Below are 24,844 nucleotides of genomic sequence, written 5' to 3' on the forward strand. Positions count from 1 at the left end.
GCCGCTGGGGAAGGGGTTTCTGTACGGCACTGCCGTCAACCAAGATGGCGGCCACCACAAGGCCGCCGCCATTTTGGCCTGGGCTCCACCGTACAGCGCCGATACTCTAGGGCGGGGGGGAAGGGAGGGAATCGCTCCCGGCGCCGCTCGCTTGCCTCCTCCTTGCTGCAGGGCGTCCGGCCTCCCGACGAGCCGCTCGGACCGTGGCGGCCGAGCTGTCAAAGGCGTTTCCGAGAGGGGCGGTGTGAGGGGGGTTACCCTCCTGGGGAGAGAGGGGCGGGGCTCGGTCGGCTCCGTACAACACGATGGTCGCGCCCGTATGCGGGGACTTCCCCAAGCGTACGCCTCGCAGGCCGCCTCCACCGGCGTCGTGCTGGACCAGCGGAACCCTTACGTGCCGCCACGCCACCTCCTGCGGCCCTGGCTCCGTTGCCGACCCGGCGCCTCTCCCTTCCCCGCGCCGCCTCTCCGTACGGCAAAATGGCAGCCCCCAGCGCGGAGGAAGCCGTCCGGCGCACCGAACCGTGACGAGCGCCGCCGGCAGCCAACCGCCGCGGAGGCCGGCGGCGAGCGGATCTCCCATTGGGCGGGCGTCGCGCTCGCACCAGCAGCCGCGCAGGGCTGCGCCGGGGCTGTATGTGTCGGCGGGGACGGCAGCGGCCGCAGCCCTCGCCGGGGCCGCCGCCATGGACGCAGGTGGGTGGCGGAGGCGGCCCGTTTCCGTGCTGCGGCGGGGAGCCGGTCGCTTTCCGCCTCAGGGGCCCGTGGCCCGGTCTGGCAGCTGTTAGAGGCCTGCGGCTTCCCGGAGCGGCCCGGCCCCGGGCGGCGCGGCCTCCGCCAGCGTTCTGAGGTGCGGCCCCGACCCGGCCGGCGACGGGAGAAGCCGCTGCTCCCCGGCCTGCTCGCTGCCCCGGGGCCCGGCCCTGGAAGCGGCGTCCCCAGGTCATGGGGCCCTGAGTAGCCCGGCCGCCTCCCCTGCGGGGAGCGGCGGGGGCTGGGGGCGGCCCAGCGGTGCCCCCGTTAGCGCCCGGGCGCCGTCGCCGCAGGCCGGGGCCGGGGGGGAGCCCTCCCGGCGGGAGGCGAGGCCTTCCCGCCCTTCCCAGCGGGGCCTTTACCGTCGTTCCTCACAAGCCTCCAGCTCTTCCGCGTTCTCTGGCGTAGGCGCCGGGCCGGGGCTGCCCGGGAAGGCGTCGGCGGGGCCGCTGTCCCGGCGCCGCGCTCCCGGGCCGTCGCCTCCAGCCCCGGCCGAGTGCGGGACTGGGCCGTAACTTCGCACCGAGAGGGCTGGCAGAGCCCTTTGCGATAGAGACTTTTGTTTATCTACAGGGGGAAGGAGAAAAAAAAAAAAAAAGCAACGTGTTGGCTCTTGGGTTGGGACTTCCTTCTTTCTAGCCTTCACATAGTAACAGCTTTCATCTGCCGGCCGCGGAGATAAGCGATGTTCTGTAATCACAGATATTTTCCTGTGCCGTGTGGGCTCCTCCCCTGCATTGGGCGAGTGTGTGTATGCGAAGGGAATCCAGCTCTCATCCCTGTGAGCTGCTATCTTGACTTGTTTTTGTCCTTGATGCAGGCGCTGCTGTTGTCAGTGTAGTCCTGTTGATAGTGTCCCGACTTTCTGCCTGGCGCGTCCTTGCACATCGTTCCATCCAGTCTCTGGCGCCTCGGTACAAAACACATTCCAGCAAGTGAACGTACACGACCTGAGCTGCCGGGAGATATGTTTGCTTTCCCATTGTGTTAGCATTATAGGGTTTACTGGAGGAAGGAAAACCTCGCTGTAACAGTACTGGATCACCTCTTTGTAAAGAGGAGGAGGGTCTCTGGGCTTTGGAGTAATGAGGGCTCGAGCCCCTTCGTGTCTGTCCCTGCTCCTGAGATGGCCAGGGACCCGACAGGCAGACTTTGAACTGTTCGCTCTGGGCCTCCAAGAAAGCGCCGCTGTCCTGCTGGCTGACTCTCCTCCCTGGCTGTCTCTTAACTCCTTGTTGTTGCTTAGATAATCAGGATTTGTCTTGTTTGAGAGAGCTTAGGGGAGAGAAAAGACTTAATTATCTCCTTCAAAGGCCAGAAATAAGGGTTCAGGCTGTTCTTCGGTATCTGCTTTCTAGGCATTTTTCAGCAATGAGCGTTACTAACACAATAACTGTACCTTCTCTCCTTGACCCTCTCCTGAAATATTCTACATCCAGTAGCTTTTCTCCTCTCCACTGTGCCTTGGGTGATGTACCTTTATCAGCTGAGGAAGATGATCATACACCCCATTTCTCCTTCTGTGGGGGTGTTAACTGGAGGCTGAAGGACTTGGGGCGGGGGGGGGAGGTCTCTAAGCCATTGCAGGCGCTGCCTGAGGAGTGTTACAGTCTCGGAGAACAAGGCCTCTCTAGAGACTGGGGGAAGCCCAAGCAGCAATTTGGGAAGGGAGGCATTGCAAAGCCTGGTTTTTCTTCAGTGAGGTGCTCCAAATGCTTCAGTATTTTGTATAAAAAGGTTTTTGCTAAAACAGCTAAACTGTGCGGGCAAACTGTAACCAGGATGGTGGATGCTAGGGCGACCATCGGCTCTTTTGCAGTGCAAACCACAGGGAAAATTACTTGCCATGTTTCTATTTGAGTCATCAAAGGTTCGACTTGTTATTTGTTCCCCAAAGCTGGTAGAAAAACAATTTTGGATTTGGTAAAGCAGATAAAGTTAGTGGCTGTAAAGGACTCAATACCTGCCACAAGCACATATCTTGCCTTCAGTGTGTTTGTAAACTGACGTCACCAGTCAGGGTCTGCTCCCTGGTGCCGGGCTGCGCTTCAGTGTTCGTTTACGTGGGAGCTTGTTACAAGTTTGGATAATGTTTTTAGCTCGGCTTTTTCATTGTACAGCTTAAGAATATGAGAAGGGAGGCAATATTTCACCCTCTGCCCTAGTTCTATGTATTGACACAGCTTTTCTTGGTCAGCGTCAAGGTGGTGATAGCTTTTTCGACGACCTTGCACTTACTTGTGGTTAGTAAACTGATACTGAAAGTCGCTGGTACTGCGGGCACGTGCTGGGTGCATCAGTTGGTTCCCGGTGTCATGCAAGGCAGGCTTTTATGATGTGGCCTGTTACTTTGTAACTGAGTAGATCTAACCACATGGGCAAAAAAGTGGAAGAGAACTCCAAGGTTCAAGCGAAATGTTGGTATTTAATGCGGTTTTAGTTTCAATGCCCTTACCTAGGTTGTTTAATGTAGGTGTTTTCTGTAGTGACACATACAAAGCTTTGCCTTTTCTGTCGAGGCTTTCTAGGGAGAGTGTAGGATGAGAAGGTGTTCTGGGATACTACAGCAGAACCTGTGGAAGGTGTGGCCGTGGGGCAGAGGTCCAGCCAACCTCGAATCATCACAGCATGCCCGAGGCTTCTGGAAAGCGAGGCTGCCTTTCTGAGGGTGTGCTTTGCAGGGCTGAAACTCTTGGCTTTTTAACTATGTAAATCCACTGTGCACGAAAAGTAGCTAAGCTATTGTATCTGATGTGTGCTCAGGTTTCCTGCAGAGGCTGCTGCTCTGCTGTCCTGGATGCTCGGAGGTCGATGTTTAAAATAGATTGAAGGCTTCTTGAAGGTGAAGTTTTGGACTGCTGCCCAAGAAATTTGCTGATCTCACCTGAATTTTGCAGCTCTGAAAGGAGCGTCTTCAGATAGGATTTCTGCTTTGTGTATTTCCAGTTTTATTTGTTTTCAGAGCCTTTAACTGTAAGAGGTGGAGAAAGGCTCCAGTGCAAGCTGTGACACGCTTTGTCCACCTGCCTGAATTGTTTGAGTCCCACTGGCTTGTATTTAGTTCATCTGGGCAACAGCATAATGAATGTAGTTTTGAAAGAGCACCAGAGTGTGTGAAGGTAGATGCCTGTAAAGAAAACACATAGCGTCTTCAACCCTTGTTGGAGAGTTTACTGTTCCCATTATAATGCCACTGATACTAACTGGGAGCAATCACTTAAATTTTCCTGCCTGTGAAGGTGAAACTTTAACTCCCGCATTTAGCAGTTTTACCTTTTCAGATGGTGGCAAGTATTTTCTTCCAAAAAACCAATATGCATGTTAACATCTGACCGCATCTTTTGGCTGCGCAGCTGGACATACAGGACCTTTGCACAGAGCCCAGATGTCAGGCATTCAGCTGAAGGACTGCAAATCTGGGACTCTCCTCCTGAATGTGCAGTGTCATGGCACTTACAGTTTGCATGCACTGCATTCCCTGAATATGAAGCTGGTCCAGCAGGCAGCCTGGGAATCCCTCCCGCCTGCTGACCCCTTCCTCTCCTAGCTTTGACTGAAAGGGAGAGACACCAGAAGATCCTTGCCATGAAGCTGCCAGTTGCAAATCCCGTGCTTGCTAAGGACCTGGTGCCCTGCAAAATGTGGAGCTGCAGAGGGTGTGACATTTGAGAAGGTGAGGAAATGTTGCTAGGAAGAAGAAAGAGAGATGGTGGGTAGCTTGATTAGTTTCTACCTAGTATCCTTGTTTTGGTCATTTTATTTAAGCTATTTGAGACTCTTAGCAGAGAGCTGGGTTCATGGCAAGCTTGAGAACTGACAAAATAAACCATAAAATATTCCTTGGACCATTAAAACCTGAGAATTTCAGTTTTTATGTGAAGATTATATCTGGTAACACACTGAATTTAAAAAAATCCTAATGCCTAGCTCCCTGTGAACTGTCAGAATAAATCTGTAACGTCTCATCCCAAAGAAAAACTTCTGAAAATTAAGGGAGAAAGTAGGAAGTGATGTACACATGAAAACATCTGCAGAAGTCATGTCGCTTCCTTCCCTGGAAAGAAATCTCCAACACTGAGCAAGAAAGGGGGCAAAGCAAGCCAGACTATTAAGTGAAGATAGGCACAGAAGCATGGACTGCTGGGGATTCCTAAAGTTTGGCTAGTATATGGTAAAGAACTTCTTAATTTTCCTGCTAAAGTTTGTTAGAGGAAAAGATTGCATTTATTTATATGCTGGAACTTTTCTGTGCAAGCAGATTTGCTTGGCTTAGATTGCTGTTGAGAAGTCACATCACGGAATGGGAAAGGGAACGTGTGGCCCGTGTGATCCTAAATGTGCCTGAAGCAGTCTCTAGACCAGTTCACACAAGGAAGATGCTTTAAATCTTTCAGGCTAGGGCCAGAGTCTAATTCACAATTTTATTTAGGAGCCTATTTTCATCTCTGTTGCCAGCACTTGGTATTGGTGATGGTGTCTTGCTAAAGCTACTCAAGTATTTTCTTTGACAGTTGGAACTGGAATTTCAGGTCCGAGAGCCCAGGGGCATAAGGCTGATGAGGTACTTACTGGAGGTCAAAATGTCTCATGTGGGTTGTCTGCTGAGCACAACATGGAGTATCCTAGATGTCTGGAAGGAGTGGGTGGCAAAACCTTGTGGTGACTTTCTGGAGCTATTGTTGATGCAAATCAGCCAAGTTGTTGTTTACTGGTGCACCAGATGATGCTTTGGAAAGCTAAGGAGGGAATTACTGGGAGGAAAGCTCATCTGCGAACATCTTCCACTTGTGAGAAGGGTGAGGTCTGCTACATAGGCAACACCGGAGAAGAGCAGCAGGTGACTCTCCTGGGAAGTAAAAAGTTAGGTGTGCACTGTGGAGGGTGGTGTCTTTCACAGAAAATGGGACTGAGAGGAGCTTGTGGTTGTTTGGTCTGTTGCCCTGTTTTAAACTGCTGTCGTTACCACAGATTTTATTGCATTTGCTATGAGAGAGATTTTCAATAGCCACTTTAGCAGTCACAGAACAGTCTAGCTTGGTTCTGCTTTAAATTTTATAGGTGGTTTGTTGAAGAATTGACACCTACAAAATTAGATGGTTCGTTTCCAGGGTTCCCAGACTAAAGCGCCTTATTTCCAAATACAGACCTAGAGGAACACAGTTCGTCCAAGTCTCCTTTTTTCCCCCCTTTACCTGTGCCTTTTGCATGAAAACTGAAGCTGCCCTGATCCAAGGGCAGCCTATGCTGCTGAGTTGTTCTGTGGTGGCCATCTGGGCACTGATGGATAGATATCTAGGCCCTTCATTTACAGCGAAGGGAGCCAGTAAATAGACATAAGGTTTGTCTTACCACCTGTGAAAGAGTACACTCTGCATAGCGCTGCATTCCTCGGATTTTAGTGTGACGTCTGTAAAGGCAATACTGCTTCTCAAGCTGCAGGCTGTTTTCAGTGCAGGTGAGGACTTCTGAATTCATTGCCTCTTGAGGAGGGACTGACTTGCAGAGCAAGGTTTAGTTCCCATCTTAATGTGATCTGTGTTTTTTTTTGTGTTCCACCACTAAAAATTCTCTGGAAGAAGGGTTTTAATCCCTTTGCTCACTTGAAAGGAGGACCTGGGTATGGTTGCTGATGTGCATGATAGTGCCCGTTCAGGGAAACCGAGTGCAGCCACCAGCTGAAGTCCTGCACGTTTTCTGCACCGGGCAGAACCTGGAGCTGATTTAACCTGGAAATCCCTCTGCTTTTCTGCTTGTGAGGCAGCCAGGGCTGCATCAGTTCTCTGTGCCTTCCCGAGCTGGCGATTGCAGGGGCAGCAGCACCAGTGCTTACCAGCCAGAGCCAAGTGCTCTGGGTGTGTAAGTTACTGGGCCACAGCAGCTCTGATTCTGTAGTTTTGTATGATTTTTAAAACACAAGGAAAAGCTGTGAAAGGTATGTAACTTTTTCTTTCTCTTTCTAGCTACTCTTACCTATGACACTCTCAGGTTTGAATATGAAGACTTCCCTGAGACCAAAGAACCCGTTTGGATCCTCGGCCGGAAATACAGTGTTTTCACAGGTATTTTGCATGCACAATGCAACATGCTGTAATGCTCTAGAGGACTTTGCTAGTGTTGCGCTTTGCTTTCTGAGCAGTGAGGTGACCGCAAACCTTACAAGCACACTGTGGAGCCTGTTCACTGGCAAAGCACGTAGACAGTAACTGCCACGCTTCCGTCTGGCCATCTCCGCAGACTCTGGAATACTTTTGTGCAGAAAGTTATCATATAGCAGTCGCTGGGACTTGTGTCGTGAGGCCAGGATGGTTGAAGCAGGGGGATAGCTGAGGGGAAAGGCAAGAAGGTGGTTTACTGCTTTATAGTTTGCCTATGGCCATAGTGTCTTTGGGTTGATTGCAGCTATTTTGGGGCGGGGGAAAAAAAGCATTTCCTTCTGCACAGGACAGACACTGTCCTGTTCCTCAGCCAGATTTTGCTTCTCTGGGCATGCAGACTGTGTGAGGAGCAGAATGCTGTTGTCATTAGGGAAGGTGAGTGGGAGATGGATTTAGCTGTTTGGCTCTACCCTTATGTGCGTGCCTTTGAACACTGAAATTTTTTCAGAGAAAGAAGACATCCTGTTGGATGTGACCTCTCGGCTTTGGTTCACCTACAGAAAGAACTTCCCTGCTATTGGTACGTACTGTGGACGAGTTTAAGTACATCCTGGAAATGATGATAATCCAGTTATCTCTACCTAGTGAAACAGTCCCCACAAGCATAACATTTATGGCTTTCCATTTATAAGAATCTGAAATGCACATCACTTAATTGATAGTACAGACATTTTGTTTATCTGATAATGAGAATTCCTCATCCCCTTGGGTTTGAGGCATTACAGTGATCTTAAAAGGCCACAAAAATTAGTTTGGGAAGCCTACCTAGGAACATCCTTTCTTTGAGCAACATGGGAAGATCTTTATTTTCATTAGGTCCTGATAATTCTAACATGAAATACTATTTAATGATGGTCTTGGGCTTGAAGTGGATTAAAATGATGAAAGCTAGAGATAGGATACAGAAATTACTGCCGTTGTGAATCTGCTCTAGACTGTGTGGGGGTTTTGTTTGTTTGGGGGGGGGGTGTTAAATGCCTGAAGCGGCTGTTACACACAGGAACTGTAGTGGTATGGGGAATGTTTCTCACTGAATTCAAAGGAGGACTTCTTGGTTCCTTAAGATATTCCGCATGGTCTCCTCTGTGGTTTGGTTTTGTGTACTGGGTGGAAAGTGTACCAGAAGAGACCTAAGAGCAGGTAAATGGAATTCCAAGCCCCATCTGTGTCCCCAGTGTCAACATTCTCCCCAGCAGTCAACAGGGAAAATGGCTCAGATTTGGAAAAGGGACTTCTTGGAAGCTGGTCCTTCTGGCTTGTTCTGTTCTTTCCCTACTGGTAAATCCTTCGCCTAACAAGCTATGAGACATCTTTGATGCAGTTTAATCCCTTTAAATTCATGTTGGTGAGCTATAGTTGAAAATGCATTTGAAATTGAAGGGTTAGCATCTGTTTAGCTATGGCTCACAAACACAGTTGGGGTTTCTGTGTGAGTTATTAAAGGAGAGGGGGCAAAAAGAGTCATTCTGAGTCATTTCCTATTTACAGTATGGATACGATTTGCATGTCACACAGTAAACCTTTTTCTTGTGCAGTCTTTCTCCCAGCCATCCCTTTTATTGCTGGCCCCTGCCCTCTGTGCTTGCCCGTTTAAATATTGTAAGCCCTTCAGAGTACGGGGAATGTCTTATGCTATTTTCGTAAAGTATTTGATTTTAGATGCTGTGTATGTTATAAATTGCTGGTAAAATTATAGAAGATAGCTGCTGATGATCCAGAAGTTAAGTAGTTCTCTTGGGTGATTTTCTTCTCCCCATGCTTTTTGTGCAGAGTAGTTGCATAGGATCGGAAGAAGAAAGCAGCATTACAAAGAAACTCCTTCTACCAGCTATGCTAAGGCGCAGCTGTCTGCGTGCTTGTAAGACAGCTCACTTGCTGTGGTCACACTAAACATTTTATCTGTAAAGCTTGTAATAATAGCCAGAGCTTCAGTGGAGGAGCAGCAGCTTCCTTCTGAAGTTCAGTCAGGGAAGTGCTTCCAGCCTTGAGGGCTTTGTCTCAGGCTTTCCAATGTGAGCTAATATCCAGCCTATTCTCCAGTATTATGTTGGATGTGGGTTTTTTCATTGCTGGGGTGGGTTTTTTGGCTGGTGTTTTTTGGGGGATTTTTTTTGGCCTAACTTACTGTTAGTTATGAACTTATGGTTCAGTTTGGAATCTCATCCCATCACAGCTGCTTATGATGTGGGAATTCCTTGGGACTGATTCGTTTTGCATGATGAGTTGCCCTCTCAGGATGAGGATTACAAGAAGTTGCCTGTAACAAGCACCTCTGTAACAATATGTCTCTGAATTGGACTGGGAGTCTGCAGCTAGGCTCAAGGGCTGTGGTGCTCCTACAAAATTAATCTCCCTTTCTAGCTGAGTTGTTTTGATTTGCCTTTGAAGTCATTTTCCCCTTTTGGTTAGTGTTAGAGGGTTTCGTTTGTTTGTTTTTAAGGCATGCTATTAAGTTACTCACTGATAACTGTATTTTTGTTTCTCAGTATCGGGTAGATGAGCTAAGGTGGTCCTTATTCCCAGCCTCATTTCTTGGGTGAACCTGCTACCCATGCAGACATACAGTGCTTTCATTTCTTCTCCCTCTTGGCACTGTTTTACTATTGACTACGTATTTATTTTCTGTCCTCATTTACAGGAGGAACTGGTCCCACATCTGATACTGGCTGGGGCTGTATGTTGCGGTGTGGCCAGATGATCTTTGCTCAGGCCTTGGTCTGCAGGCATTTGGGAAGAGGTAAAGCAGTGCACGGCCCGTGCTGCCTTTGAGGGCCATGTGCTCCCACAAGTGCAGTACTTGTAAGGACAGCAGATAACAAGGGCACAGCTGGGAATTGCGGAGGGCTCTAACTTTTTCTTCAGTCTTCTCAAGCTCAGGGCTGTTGAGCAAACAGTCGACTGGAAACCCTTCCAGCAGGTTTTTCCTTGCCGTCTACAACTCTACGTAGGTATATATAGTTATCCAAGCCTTAAAACAAAGCAGAGGCCTGTAACATGCTAGTTAAACCCACTGAAAGCAAGCATGTACTGGGCTTTTCATGAAGGGGTTTTTATATGGCTGAAATTTAAAACAGCTTAGTAGATTGATTCTTGCTTATAGTTCAGTTTTGTCATAGAGCTCTCACTTACCAAGTGTAGTCTCCTCTCCTTGAATACTTTTGTTCTTGTGCTTGACCCATGCTTGGTCTGTAAGCACTTTATACCAGAGCAGGTTTTTTGACAGTTGTTGATGGCCTTTGAATTTGTGGGGGACAATTTTTTTAGTGAGGTCACCTGTTTTTTCCCCAGAAAATGTAGTTCATGGCTGTTAATGAGAAATTGTCATCCTATTATTCCCATCTGGGGGACAGAGGTACGATTTATATTTTCTGATATATTTTTTTTTTGTTCGTTCATTTATTCGCCTTTCTGTGATAAAGGTGATATTCCTTTATCCCAGCTGTAAGAATTTGTTTTAAAAGACGAGTAATCATCCTTTAGTGTCGGGAATGTCTCAGATGCCTAGTAATAAGATGGCAAGATGAAAATGGGTCAGCTGATGCACAGGGAAGAGACTTGTAGCTTGCAGCCTCTAGTTGCTAATAAATATCATGTTTTGTTTCATATATCCCCTTGTCTGTCTTAGACTGGAGGTGGATAAAAGGGAAGAGGCAGATGGACAATTACTTCAATGTTCTTAATGCCTTCATTGACAAAAAAGACAGCTACTACTCCATTCACCAAATAGGTAAGAGTCTGGGTGCTGAAGAGTGTGGAGATACTCAGTCTGGGTTTCCCGTGAGTATAGAACATCGCCCCATTTGTTTTGCTACCTTAGGCCCAAAAAAACAAACCAACAAGCAGGTCTGTGGTAGTACATGATCCTGGGCAGCTTGTTTTCTGACATGATGTGAAACTACCATTCTTTATTATTGATTGTGATGGATTCTTCTTCCTGACTCCATTAAGGCCATCAGGTTTGCCTAATGCTTTAGGTTATATTCAGCATCACTTTCCATATCCTGGCTAGCTAAGGCGAGAGGAATGCATGTGGTTGTGGTTCTCGCTAGGACCTTGTAATATGAGAAGATCGCTGAGCAAAGAAATTCTCAGGAGTAGCAAATGGACTAAGGAAGGATCTCACTCTAATATAAAAGACTGCCGTGGTTTAACCCCAGCCAGCAACCCAGCACCACGCAGCCACTTGCTCACTCCCCCGCACCCAGAGGGATGGGGAGGAGAATCAGAAAGGAAACTCAAGGGTTGAGATAAGAACAATTTAATTGGTAAAGCAAAAGCCACACAAGCAAAGCAAAACAAGGGGTTCATTCCCCACTTCCCATGGGCAGGCAGGTGTTCAGCCGTCCCCAGGAAGGCAGGGCTCCGTCACGCATAATGGTTACCTGGGAAGACAAACGCCATAATGCCGCATGTCTCCACCTTCCTCCTTTTTCCCCCAGTTTATATACTCAGTATGATGTCATATGGTATGGAATAGCCCTTTGGCTAGTTTGGGTCACCTGTCCTGGCTGTGTCCCCTCCTAATCTCCTGTGCTGCTGGCAGGGCTCAAGAAACTGAAAAGTCCTTGATTTAGTATAAACATTACCCAGGAACAACTGAAAACATCGGTGTGCTATCAACATTGTTCTCACATCAGAGCCAAAACACAGACTGTACTAGCTACTAAGAAGAAAACTAATTCTATCCCAGCTGAAACCAGGACAACATCCCTGGCAAATAAAAGAGAAGCAGCCTATTCCAGTTTTTCCTATAGGGTGTTAAGTCATCTCTAGCGAACAGAACTTCAGATTACAGGGGTGGTCTCATATCAAGTTTAAGTACAATTTCTTCTGAGATAACATTGCCTTTTTGAACTGCTGTGTTACTGCATTTTGGGGAAAGGATTTGCTTTGCAGACCTTCAGGATATGCTTCTCGTTCCCATCTATGCTAAGATACCTCATGAAAGGGTAAATTCTGCTGACTCAAAAATGTTTCCAAGTGAGATCTCGACTCTATTATACACAAACTCTGATTAGGAGGGGATGCAGTGTAGGTGAAATTATTTGCTACATTATTTGGTTTTTTTTCTTGTGATGCAGCCCAGATGGGAGTTGGAGAGGGAAAATCCATAGGTCAGTGGTATGGACCAAACACAGTTGCACAAGTGCTCAAGTAAGTGCTGCATTTTTCCTTTCTATCATTTGAGCCATGCAGTGGGGTCGTTTGCTTTGTAGTACCTCCTAGTTCACAGGTTTCTGCCCACTGACTAAAGCGAAGCTGTATGTTCTAATGGCGTTAGCAGGCAACCTGCTTGGGCAGAAACTTGAAAGGACCCCTTCTGTCATTCAGATGCTGGGCAAGATGTGAGAGAAAACAGATTTCAAGTTGAGGACTACCCCCAAAAATCTCTCTCCGTGTCCCACAGTCAACCAAGTGCAGTACTCTGCAGCAGACCAGAAGCAAGTGTCAGAGTAGATGATAGTTGCTGTTGTTTGGATCTCTGCTGGCCTCTGAGTTGCCTCTGCTGATTTGACAATACTGTCATCGTTATCAAAAAGCTGCCAGCCAGCCATTAATGCATTAGCAGAGGAAAGCATTAATATTTGCTGCCTGGGTTCCATGGTGACAGGCAGAGGATCAGAGCAGTGGTGGAGCATGGACTGCCTTTGCATTAACTGGGACACACCTTATGTTGGGAAACATTCTCCCTCCTGTCACTGTTTCTCCCTTGCTTTGATTAAATGAGCAGGTAGCTCCCTGGAATAGGCTAGGATTGCCTAAAAGCAGCTTTCCCAGGTCAGACCATATGCCAGATTAGCCAATCTGGTATAGGTGATCAGGAGATATGTACAGAAAGACAAAGTGATTTTTTTAATTTATTATTATTTATTTTTTATGTTGTCTTGCTTTCTGGTAACCAGCGGTTATGAGACTTGAGCTGGAGATGTTATCAGGGCTCTTGTACTTAGCACGGCGGAGGTACACATTCCCAGGTGTGGTCCCATTTGCAAACTTGTTCATTCTTCTGGCTATAATAACTAGTGGCAATGCATTACCATCCAATTTCTCCTCTCTGATACGTTGCTATCTTTGTCTTGTAGTTGTAACTGAACCTTGCTTACTTTATTTCTGATTTTCCTATAGAAAACTTGCAACTTTTGATACATGGAGTTCACTGGCCGTACACATAGCCATGGACAACACAGTAGTGATGGAAGAAATCCGTAAGTATCACATGGAGGTAGAATGTGGTATATCCTCCAGCAAACAAGAAGCCAGAAAAACCCCAAAGGTCATGTAGTAGTACAATACAACAAACCTGAAGTAAATGTTCTGTCTTAAAGCTGTGGCCAAGCATGCTAAAAGCAGATGAGAATTGCTGTTCTAGTGCAAGGAAGCCCCATGTTTGACTTTTGCTTCATCTGATAAATCCTGTAACTTGACACTGTGGCCTCTGGATCTGGAGAGAAGGTCTGCCGACCTTAAGACAATAGGCAGGAGCCATTTGGAAGGTAGTGTCAAACTTGTCGATGGCCGCAGCTAGCAACCAGTAAGTGGCTGCTTCCTTTTTCATACAGTGGGGTAGGACTGTCTCGGCTGTTAGGCAGAGTAAGCAAACTACAACAGATCTCTAAAGAGGAAAATGAACAAAATTGACAGGGGAGGGAGAAGAGAACGCATCTCTGGAGTGGGTCTCATCATCATCTAAGGAGTGCTCACTAGTTGTTTCTTTTTTTTCTCCCCCCCCCCCCCCCCCTTTCTTTCTTTTTGGTGCATTCTGACAATAGGATGGCTCTGGAGGCTGAACAGCTGTGCAATATGTCCATCCGTAGCATGCTTGCTGAGGCTGTGGTGCTGCAGTAACCAAAGCTGAATGCCTGTGTTGCTGCTAGCTGCAGTCTTGCATGGTCCTGGCCACTCAGACCTTCCCCTTGCTTGCTTTAGACTAGCTCGTGTAGCAGTGCGCTTACACAGCAGAAAACCATGCAATGTATTCAGCCAGGGTAGTGTTCTAAAACAGCACATAGAACCGTCCAGTGAGAGCTGGAGCTGGTGCAAGGTTACGGGTGAGATAGTGGCAGGCCTCACTGAGGCTGGCTTTGGCTGCCGCGGAACCAAAATCAATTAAAAGGCAACTTGTCCCTAAAGTGCAGGACAGTCGCTTTGCAGAAAGTCAGATCTCTTATGAAGTAGCCTCAACTGAGAGACCCAAGAAACATAGGGTCTGATTGAGATCGTGTCTAATCTTAGGTACTTGTAGTCCTGTGAAGGTATATGCTCATGCTCTTGGCTTAAACAAGGGCCAGTGTGAAAACAGAAGTTGGGTCTATCTTTAGCCTGAAAACACTGTTTTAAAAACCGAAGCATGCTGGCTGCAGGGCTTGGGTATGCTGCAGGCTTTTGTCTGTGTGGCACTGACACCGCTTCAAGGAACGTGTCCATACAGCCTGTATTGTGCAGGGGATGCTTGTTCATTTTCCTCAAACGTGAATCTTAATATACCCATTCAGGGCCTGAAAGTCACTTTATGAGCAGGTCTGATGTGTTACGTGTCTGTAGGTATGTGTTACATATCTTGTACCCCAAACGTCTGTCGAGTGAAGCATTCAGAAGTTAATGCTGTTTCATACATTTTAAATTTGGTCACTAATAACTGTTCAGCCTAAGATTCAAAGGAAGTACCTTTTGCTACAGCAGTAAAGAAACATCTGTCTTTATCTCTGCTGAGTCAGTCTGTTGTATCAGAAAGGGGCTCTTAGTTGGGAATTGGAGGCTCCTGTGCATCAGAAAGGTGGTGAGAAACAAAGACAGTAAGGTCAGTACCCAGAGATGTTGTGTCACATCTGTTGGGATATGTTTGCAATAAATGGTTTGGATCCAGCTGGGGAAGCTTTAGGCATGTTCTGCTGTGCTGTGGCACCATAGCACTGCAAAGCCTGCCGAAGAAACAAGGTGAATTTAGTCGGTGCCAAGCTCTCTACTGCTTAAACTTGGGTTAAGTATGTTCACAGCACAGCGCAGGGTTGCCAGTCGCCTTGCCTGATGAGGAAACTTACAGTGATACCCCATTCAGCAACAGCCCTGGCTTGGCAGCTGATCTCTGATCATCAGAACAGGCTGACTACTGCAACAAAAAAAACCCATAATCTTTACTGAATTAACAGGATAAATCACTACAAAAAGTGACTTTGAGTTTTCTCAGAACCTCCAGTAACTATGTCTGTTCACGAGAGATGCACACATACACCTTCACCCTCCTTGAGGGACAGTATAGGGAGCAACTGCAAACTCCTCAGTGCGGGTTGTCTCTCATACTGAGCCTTTAGATCAAAGTCCTATTTATTCTAACCTGGGGTGTAATATTCTCCTTGTTCAGCTGGGTTCAGAGCTCTTAATAGTGAGCAAACACCCTGCTGAAATGGCTGGTGATGAAGGTATTTGTTTACATTTGTGTCCTACCTTCTAGAGTGTCTCGGCATTCGGCTTAGGCCAGGAACAAATTAAATGAGCCTTTGGCATTTTGTGTAATTGCCTTGGCTTGGTAATTAAAGTGCTGTGGGCTTCTTGGGGGTTTGGGTTTCTTCTTCACACACCCAGCAAGTAATGAAAATGGCCAGTGAGACGGGTAGGCTTGGAGATGTTTCTGTACCCAAATTTACATAATCTGGTTGTGTGTGTGTCAGGTCTGTAGAATGAGGATGCATAGCGCTTATAGTCATGCGTATGCCCTGAGGAGTTTTACTGCCCCATATCTTACAGGCAAAGCTCATGCTGAAATTGCAGAGTTCAATGGTCATCCTGCTTTAGGTCTCTAAAGTAGCTTCTGAATGATCCCTGGTAAAAATTGAAGGCTTTAGTGAACTTTAGGAAAATTACAACTGCTCTAGACAGGCAACAGATACCACGGACAGTCTCATCTCTTTACAGCACTAATTACAGGTGAATATTTCCTGTGTTAAGCCATAACACTTTCCTCATTTAGTTCAACTGTCTTCATATCCTCCATGAACTCCTCTGGAGCTGAACACTCCAGGTTTTTCTCTTTCAGCCTACACGCTTTCTGAATTCGGGACTCTTGCCTGACCTGATCAACTCGCTCAACCTTGTTGGCACAGGTTGTTACTTAGCTGCTCACCTGCTGGAAGAATTTGCATTTTAACAGCCCACCAGATGGTGGCTGTGAGTACAACATGCTTTGGCATAGTCTTGATGTAAGCTTAGACAAAATGCTGAGCCCTACCAGAAGCCCTGCAGGGAGTACATACATCACATGGTCCCAGCACTGGACCTTTTCGAGCTTTTCAAGTGCTGTAGGCTTTTATTAAGTAGCAATTGTTGATCAGAGCTTGAACAGGATTACTCAAGCTGTAGAAATGGAGGTTATTTCTGATACTTTCTGCTCATGTTCCCTTTTTGTAGGGCGGTTGTGCCAGTCCAACTTCCCAGGTGCTGGAGCTGCAGCATGCCCTGCTGTGGAGTCAGACGTACTCTATAACGGGTGCCCAGAGGAAGCGGGGGTTAGAGATAGGCTCTCACTGTGGAAACCATTGGTGCTGCTGATACCTCTCCGCCTTGGGCTCACAGAGATCAATGAAGCCTATATTGAAACACTAAAGGTAGGGGATCTGGAGCTGAATTCCCGGTGTTCTGATGCTTAAGGACCCTGCTGAATAAGTCATTTCTGGAATTTGGTTTTAGGGCAAAAACACTCAGAAGTAATTATCCTGTTTGCAAAAGAAAAATGTGTTTAGAGACAATCCTTGTCAGAGGTCAGGATATGTGTTCTTGCAGGCTATAGTCAGGAAAATGCGGGGGGTGTTTGGGGGGGTTGGGGCTTTTGTTGGTTGTTTTCTTTTTTGGCTTGCTTGTTGGGGTTTTTTTGAGAATCTTACTTCACAACTTAATCTTGGTCCCTCTTTGTGTACAGATGGTCCCAACCTGCTGAAGCATTTGTTCAGCACAACTGTACTGTGCTTGGTGGCATTAATGAATGTAGTGTTGCAAACTCCCTGTGCCTCTGATGCTGGAGCTTGTACTGCAGACTAAGGCTAGAAGCTGGCCGACGGTTGCAGGTTGGAGTATCAGGAGGCTGCAGAATTTAGGGTCTGCAGAGTAAATGCACAAGACAGGGTGCACATTGTCTTGCTGTCCTAATGCTACCAAGCTCTGAGCTGCATGGGTAAGAGAGCTCCAAATTCACACGAGGTTACTTGCCCTTGGCTCAGTAGAATGTGCCTGGATACTGCAACTGGATAAGGAACTTAAAACTGTTCCCCAAATGAACGTTCCCTCCCAAGAGCACTGTTGCAACCTAATGACAGCTCCAGGGGATCTTGCCACTGACTGCAGCTGAGCCAGGGCTTGCCTGGACAGAGCCCTGGAGTAGTGCTGCTTCTTCTGTTTGGTCCACCTGTGTGTTCCTGTCAGCAGTTAAAAGTGTTTTTGAGCTGCTTCCATGTTCCTTGAAGGCCCTGCGTTGCAGCCTTCAGCCTTCCTGATGGATCTTCTCTCCAAGGTGGCTGTTTCTGCTGCTAGAGTTGCTACTTTTCAGTGTCTCCATCTTTCTTTCCCAGTGCATATTTGGATGTTTGCCTTTGTTGCCACCTGCTGTCTCACTGTCTGTCAGCTGTGTGTCTTCTGTATTGCTTTTCCAGCACTGCTTCATGATGCCCCAGTCCCTGGGAGTGATCGGAGGGAAACCAAACAGTGCTCACTACTTCATTGGCTATGTAGGTGAGTGCCCAGACTACTGCAAAGACTTCCTATATCGCCCTGCAGCTAAAAAATGCATGTGGAGCAGTAGAGCTCTCCTGCTAGGTCTGTGGTGCATGCTGCAGGGTGGTTCTTTCCTGCTGGAAGCATGGAAGGCTGCTGTGGGCTGAACCCTGTTTGTGATGTACCTGAACCTGAGTGATGTAGCTTTGAACGCTGGTCACAGTGTGGGCTGTAAGCTTCCACTCCGTAACGCTAACAGCTGCCTGTAAAGAGGTGTGCATCGAGATTTCTTCCTGCATTCAGAGCTGACATCCCTTTAGGGGCTTGGCTGGATTTCAGCGTCCTTTAGTTACCCCTTTCCTGAAACCCTCCAAACTCTTTGTCTTTTTGCTCTCCTCCTTCCCTCTTGATTTTCTTTCTCTGCCTGAGACCTCAAGCTGGTTATGCTTTGCATTCCTGGGGCCTGCTTGAGCTCACACAGGACCCTGGCAGGCATGTGCAGGAACAGTATCCAGACAGCACCTGTGCCTTGATCCCAGGGTGTCGCTGTGGAGGGCTGAACTGTGGTTGCGCTGGCAGCTAGCTCCTTGCCGGGGTGAGAAGCGTTTGGGAAAGTGGCTGAAAGGAAGTTGTCCCTAGAACATGGGTTCCTCTGTGGGGTTACAAGAGCTGGCTCTGTCGTTGCTCTTCCTCCTCTTTCTATCTCACTGTTTGCTTCTCAGAAGACCAGCTTCTGTCATGGTTCTTCCTGTTGATGTCTCCTTGCCTGTCTGTCCAGGTGAGGAACTCATTTACCTGGATCCCCACACTACGCAGCCTGCAGTGGAGCCCAATGACAGCGGCTGTCTTCCCGATGAAAGCTTCCACTGCCAGCACCCTCCCTGCAGAATGAGCATTGCTGAGCTCGACCCCTCCATTGCGGTGGTGCGTTCTTGCTGCTGGTTTCTGATCACCCGAAGGAGCAGTGTTGTGGTCCCTCTGCGTCACGGCTGGCCCTTTCCCCGGGGAACTGGCAAAGGCAGCGGTGATGGGTTGGGTGCACTGCAGGCATGCTGTGCTCTGGGCCGGTGCTGCCGTGGGTTTCGGTAACATTGGTAAAGAAGGTCCTCCTGCAGGAAGCAGTTTGGTACAGGGAGGTCCCCCTTACATGGCAATTAAATGCCATTCCTCATGGGGCAGTATCTTTCTCTTGGGTTTACTTTGGGTTTTGATTCCTGCCTTTTGATGGGCAGATCTGAATCCGTGTTGTGATTCAGCATGGCTTGTTTTCTGTTGAACCTGAGATGCCTGCCCGTTGTTTCCATGGGGGTTGTTTCTGCCCAGTTTTCCTTCTGCAGTAGAGCAGACCTAATAGTCAGTCATGATTCTATCACTCGGATAGTCTGGTCACATCAAGCGTATAAGCCACAGTTTAAAAGCAAGGCAGCTGGGTGTTGTAACTGCTTGCAGTCCTGATCACGTTGCTTGGTGTTCATACAAGGCCTTAAGACTGAAATGATCAATCTTCAATATATAAATTCTTTTTTTTTCCAGGGTTTTTTCTGCAACACAGAGGAGGACTTTAACAATTGGTGCCAGCAGATCAAAAAGGTTTGTGTTGATATCACCAGGAAAGGAATATAGGGTATTGTCTTGTTTCCAAACTGCTGCACAGAGACCATGTTTTCTGGAGCATGATCCTATTTCAAAGCATGTGAAAATAGCTTATTAAACTACCAAAAAGAGCATAGCTCTGAAATTCTGTTGATGATGTGAGTCAAAGAAATGTTTTTTCAACTGCACTGAAGTCTCAACAGATTGTTATTACCCTTAAAGACCCAGAGCACCGTGAGCACGGAGTTGTTGATTCTCATGGCTCTACTTTTGCTCTGCAGCTGTCCCTGGTAAGAGGAGTGCTGCCAATGTTCGAACTGGTAGAACGCCAGCCATCACATTTCTCCAACCCCGATGTCCTGAATCTCACACCAGGTGAGGCCATGCAGGAAGGTAGAGCGAAGGGTGAGGCATTTCCTTTTCTGGAAATTGGGTGGAATTGCACAGTGACTTCTAATATGTTCCTGTTCTGCCTGGAGCTTCTGGGTCAATTGATACAGTTCTTCGGCTTTCAGCTAGTGGTTTGCAGATCCCACAGCATCTCAGGACAGTTTTGAGAATGAGTCTGTGAAGGGTGATGGTGACTGAAGGGAAGAAAAAACAAGTTCATAGGCTGTCACAGCAATGTGAGTCTACGATTTATAAAGGGATGCTTGGAGGAATCAAAAGTGCCCATTGAAAAGGCTGAAAATGGTCAAAGATGGGGCTGGTTAACCTTAGTTCCTGCATAAGGCACTCCTTCCTTGTATGTCTGCCACTACCAATGCAAAAAGGAACAAGTGCTGGGCAATATCTTGGCTGTCAGGTTCTGCTTATCATGTTAATAACATGCACAAACATTGCAGGAGATAAAGAGCCACGGACAGCTTCTGCCAAGAGGAGTGAGTATGTATGGATGAACTTGCCCTGTCACCAGGCATTGGACTGTGTCCTGTCACTTGCTTCCTGCACCCTGTGCTTCCTTGCTATCTCTCTCCTTAGCATGAACTTTCAAAGCCTTCCTTATGTCACTGTCCTTTTCTGTAAAAATGCTTGGTTCCCTTAAACTGTCGATTGATCCTTGCCTGTATTAAACTGTCCCTAATTCCTGCCCTTCTTAATCTTAAAAATATTTTTTATAACGGGCTATTTGTCCTTATCCCTCTTCCCCAGCCTGTAGAGCCTCTCACATCTGTTATGGCCATTCCACTTCTCTTACAGTCCTACCCCTCGCAAGCAGGAATTGTACTCTGATGACTGTCCAGCCTCTTGTCCTTATTTTCCCCAGCCAGTTGGCTTCTCTGCTCTGTTACTTAAGTGAAGAGGGTGCTCCTCTGCAGAGCATCTCTGGAAGTTGTGCTGCCAGCACTCATGGGCACTGAAGTTAGATCAAAACCAGTGACATTAGGCGTTTGCACACTTTACTGTGGGATTAAAGCTTGTCACAAAGGGTTTGAGGGCGTCCTGCAGCTTTGCATTTCTCTGTCCCCAGCCATCAGTTACTGCAGCTTAGCTTTTGGCTGGCTGTTCTGCCAAGTCCAGCGAGTGCTTTCTTGAAGCCTGAGTTAATGTAGGTTCCTCCTTTACTTCCCCAGTTTGCCCATATATTCTCACCTGAATTTCCCCTATGGTAAAGCTGCTTCCCCTTTAGGTATGTGCTCCCTCCTCACCACAGAGTTGGAGGGATGGACTGGAGGGATCAGGTACGTTACCCTTCCTCACAAAACGGTCTGTACTAAATGCTTTTGGGAGAGCGCATGTTGTGTAATTACATTCCCCAGTAGCTGGATCGAAGGCAGCTATAGCAGAAAGTGAGTCTGTAATACATGGTGGGGAGGAAAATGTTCCTGTATCGCTTAATTGGGCCAGAAAGCTTCATGGATATTAGTCCAGACCTGGGCAAGTTCTCCTATTTTGAGCCTCCTGAGGCAGAATGGCCTCCTGCTAATACAGAGCTGCTGCACAGGAAGGTTGTACAAAACAGTCACAACACAGAGTTGCACTGTACCAGGGCTGTGCTTGGGTTCTGTGAAACATGCTGCACCTTCTGCACACCATAGAATTCTCTCCAGTGCATTTTTCGTGCTACTGACATGTTCTCATCCCTTCTCTCAGAGCCTTCATTCAGGTGTGTCAGTCACCGAGTCTCTTGGAGCTTGAGAGCACTTGACAAATTCCGCTGCCCTCCAGCTGCTGGTCTCACTGATGCTGAGCAGGCAGTGCATCCCAAGGAGCTAATGCTTTCTTTTTCTCTTGCAGACTCCTCGGATGCTGACAGATTGGAAAGATTCTTTGACTCGGAAGATGAAGACTTTGAAATCCTATCCCTTTGAAAACAAGTAGGACACTGACTCTGCAAATTTGTGTTATGTGTGGGGAGAAGGGGGGGGAGGGAAGCTCCTTCGAGAGCCTGGGGCTACCAGTTTTCATAGGCGCTTGCTGCCATCCCCGCCTCTTGTCCATCCTGGCATTCTGTGCAGCCTCTGAGCGGAGCGTGCATCGTCTGCGTTGGGATGAAGAACCAAGTGGGTGTTACAGCCTTACTGGCTGGAGTCGGAATTTCTCAGCAGAAAACAGTTGCTGGAAGTGGATGCAGTGGCGCTTACGAGTTCAAAGCCTTTCTGTAACATCAGCAGGTCATCTGGCCTTCTGGGGGAGGCATAGAAATCGTTAGAGCACTAAAACCTTACATGGGGCCTCCCCTCTGATGCTTAAATAGAGCCACCTGTCACTTAATAGGTAAAATGTACAGTTAATTCCTTTAGCAGCTTCTCTTCTCACTGGCCAACTTGGACTGCAGCTCACAATGCAAATGAACAGCAGACGTGTCCCAGCAAGACAGCTGTGAAGCCCCTGGAGCGCAGGCGGCCAGCCGTCCGACGGTACAGCTCCTGCTCGTGCCTGGCAGTACACAGAGCTTCCTCACACGCGTAGTACCCCCTCCTGCTCACTTCCCATGAAAAGGAAGTTGAGGGAACTTACAAGTTGACTGGTAACTCGATAAGCAAAAGGCTGGCTGGGAAAGTGTGGAGTAGACCCATGCTGCTGGGGAGGAACATCTCAATCTCAGTTTAAATAACAGCAAAAAGAATGGAAGGAGAATAGAAAATGCACGTGTTCTTGCTTGGCAAGATGATAACGCATTGTGCTTCTACAATGGATTAATCTCTACAGCAAGTATCTTCAAGAAAGCTGCTTTGAGCAGAGAACTGGATTCCATAGCCCTGAAAAAAACCCACAATAAATCCACAGCTGGGAGAGGCAAAACAGGACAGCTGTGATCTGTCAGCCATGCGCCTGGGGTGTGTGCTGGCATAGCGTCTAGGGAGTTAGTTCTGTCGGTACAAAAAATGTGAGCAATAAAATTCCTCAAGGTGTCCTCGGTGGGTTGTTCAGCAGTTCCTCCAACTACTTCTGTTAGACATTCCCTTTCCAAATTGGAAGAGGTGCCTGAAGGTCAAGTAGGCTTCCTAGCTGCGTAGGTACCTCTCCTTTTGCCGTCTGCCAGCTCCCCCTCCCTGTGGCATATGCACAAAGGTACTGTAGGAGCTAACCTGGAGACACCCCTTTCAAGTAATCATCCCAAGGAGGGCAGTAAAGACAATGCCTTGAGAAGGCCCAATTATACTGGAAATTGTAGCTATTTTAAGACGATAGCTGTGCCTGGGGCTCTTTTCTGCACAGAATTCCAAGAAAGGTAAACCGTGAAGGAAAGCTGTCTTAATGCAAACTGCAACAGAAGTTGCTCAAGTAGTTTCTTGAATGCACGGTGCAGATTGCAAACCTGTTTACAAGGCTTTGTTTTGTACATTTAGGATTGGAGCCTGTCAGTTGATGCTTTTGTGCCCCAGGGTGGTGGCACCTGGCTAGAAATGACCCGTTTCCCCTTGCGACTGACCTACTGATGCTCTAACTATCCCTATGCTATCCAAAAGCAGAGGTTTGAACTGGGAACCACAATGCTTCTCTCACTAAATTATTTGCTGCTTTCTGCCTGCTTCTCCTCTTCTGTCTTGTAGTTAGGGGAAGAGGCAGCAGAGGAAGTGGGGCTGTGCTCCATTCATCTGCTTTCAATTTGTATCTGAATAAACAGATCTAAAATCTTTGCCTGTCCTAATGTTCTTGCGCGTGAATTACAGAGTGGTGGTGGGCAACATCTAGTAGTAGCCCAGTGGTGCGGTGGAAAGCTGTCAAAACGCTCACAGCATTTACCCTGTTAGGGCAATGAAGGTAAATGGGAGCGAAAGTCAAGCAGTGGGCAGCAGCGACTCGACCTTCCTGTTGAGGTGCCCGATAGAAGAGAGGCTGGCTGCTTGGGACAGCCACCTCATCTTCCCGGGGGGGGGGGAGCACCTGCAGACATGCTGGCAGAAAAGAAAAAAAACACCTCCGAGGAGATTCTGCTGTTTGAATTTTAAGCCGTGCAGCATCTCTCTGCTTCTAAAGCAGCTCATCCCGAGGCAGGCACGCTTTCTCGGCGAGTCTCTGCCGCGTGTGCTTTTGAGGCAAAGGGGGAAAAGCCAAGCAGAGGCTCCAAAGTTTTTTGTACTGGTAGGTAGGAAGTGAAACTTTTTTTCCTTTAAGATTGTATGCCACTGTTTAGCTCTTTAACTGACGGCTTTTCACAGTGTGTTTCCAGCTAGCCTTTTAAACACCAGCATGCTGCAGAGGTAAGCGTAGTCAGTTCAGTAACGGTTTCTCCTCTTTTGCCGTGCAAAAGCGGGACACTGCTTCAATCGGAAGGCCGTACCCTCTTGCCACTGCCAGGTCCTTTGAGAGCGAGTCACTTGGGTCACAGCTCCCTCTTCATTTCTGCACAGGAGTTCCTACTTATTTCACGCTCATGCTTTTATGGTTAGGGACAGCTCAGCCAGACAAGATTTTACCAACCCCAGTAACGGAGTTAAGCTCAGCTTTCTTGGATCTTTAACAGGTATTTCTGCCTTTTTAGGCAGGAGCCTAAAGCTAACAGGAATTAAATGATTTCTCTGTGTGGTGTTGTCTTCCAGTGTCACTGGAAGGGCTTGGTTCAGTGTAACGGGTGCTCACCTCCTTCACAAGTGTTTCTGCTACCAAGTGCTGTGCAGCTGTAGAGTGAAGGCAGCAGCTTTTCCCATTTCACCTGATGCTTTGCATAGCAAATTTGTTTTAAACATTTACCTTCCTCTCACTGCTAGTGGATCGCTTCAATCTGCCTCTCTCTCCAAGAGTCAGAGCTGGATTTAGTCTCTGTATCAGCTTGGATCAGTCTAGTCCACACTGCTGGAAGGCAAGTCCGCTGTCCAGCAGATAGACATTAACTGTCCCGGTCACTGCCATATCTCAGTGCACCTTGCAAATGATTCAATATTCCAGTTTGTTATTGTAGTTTGCTGGTCATTACCGATGACTTAGGTAATTCATAGCTGATGTGGTTTGGCAGCCTGTGCCAGGCTGTTTGAATTGCACTGGGGCCTGTGCAGGAGTCACAAGTGACTATTCTCCTGATCTTGGCCACAGGGGTAACTTGACCAGTCTAGAATTATTTATGTGCCACTCACCCTTCAAACTGGCCTTGCTATGAGCTAATGCATCTATTTCAGACTCTTACTCATTTCTGTATTGTTCAGTTCCTGTACTGTTCTCACTGAACAGATGTGGAGCAGGAGCAGACTTGAATTCATCTC

At 47.6% G+C, this 24,844-nt stretch overlaps 1 protein-coding gene across 3 annotated transcripts; it reads left to right on the top strand.

Annotated features, from left to right (window-relative positions):
• Positions 1-246: 246 nt before the first annotated feature.
• ATG4B (autophagy related 4B cysteine peptidase) lies at positions 247-23,283 on the top strand. 3 transcript variants are annotated; one of them, XM_037406611.1, is made up of 14 exons: positions 249-696; positions 6,714-6,812; positions 7,357-7,428; positions 9,547-9,645; positions 10,534-10,635; positions 11,990-12,062; positions 13,035-13,114; positions 16,311-16,507; positions 17,546-17,624; positions 18,385-18,530; positions 19,140-19,196; positions 19,481-19,574; positions 20,045-20,080; positions 21,438-23,283. In XM_037406611.1, the coding sequence occupies exons 1-14, from the start codon at positions 306-308 to the stop codon at positions 21,509-21,511; spliced, it is 1,599 nt and encodes a 532-aa protein (XP_037262508.1). In that variant the 5' UTR covers positions 249-305; the 3' UTR covers positions 21,512-23,283. The 3 variants fall into 3 exon arrangements, with proteins under 3 accessions (XP_037262507.1, XP_037262508.1, XP_037262509.1); XM_037406610.1 differs by lacking the exon at positions 21,438-23,283 and having other exon boundaries at positions 247-696; positions 20,045-21,431; XM_037406612.1 differs by lacking the exon at positions 20,045-20,080 and having other exon boundaries at positions 253-696.
• The last annotated feature ends 1,561 nt before the right edge of the window (positions 23,284-24,844 follow it).

Source organism: Falco rusticolus, chromosome 13 (assembly GCF_015220075.1).
Source record: "Falco rusticolus isolate bFalRus1 chromosome 13, bFalRus1.pri, whole genome shotgun sequence".
NCBI classification, from domain to species: Eukaryota; Metazoa; Chordata; class Aves; order Falconiformes; family Falconidae; genus Falco; species Falco rusticolus.

Excerpts from the sequence above, each read along its gene's own strand:
- ATG4B (XM_037406610.1), top strand. The coding sequence starts at position 306 with ATGGTCGCGCCCGTATGCGGGGACTTCCCCAAGCGTACGCCTCGCAGG. Across the intron at positions 10,636-11,989 it reads CTACTCCATTCACCAAATAG|CCCAGATGGGAGTTGGAGAG; the intron begins GTAAGAGTCTGG and ends CTTGTGATGCAG. Across the intron at positions 17,625-18,384 it reads CTACTTCATTGGCTATGTAG|GTGAGGAACTCATTTACCTG; the intron begins GTGAGTGCCCAG and ends CTGTCTGTCCAG.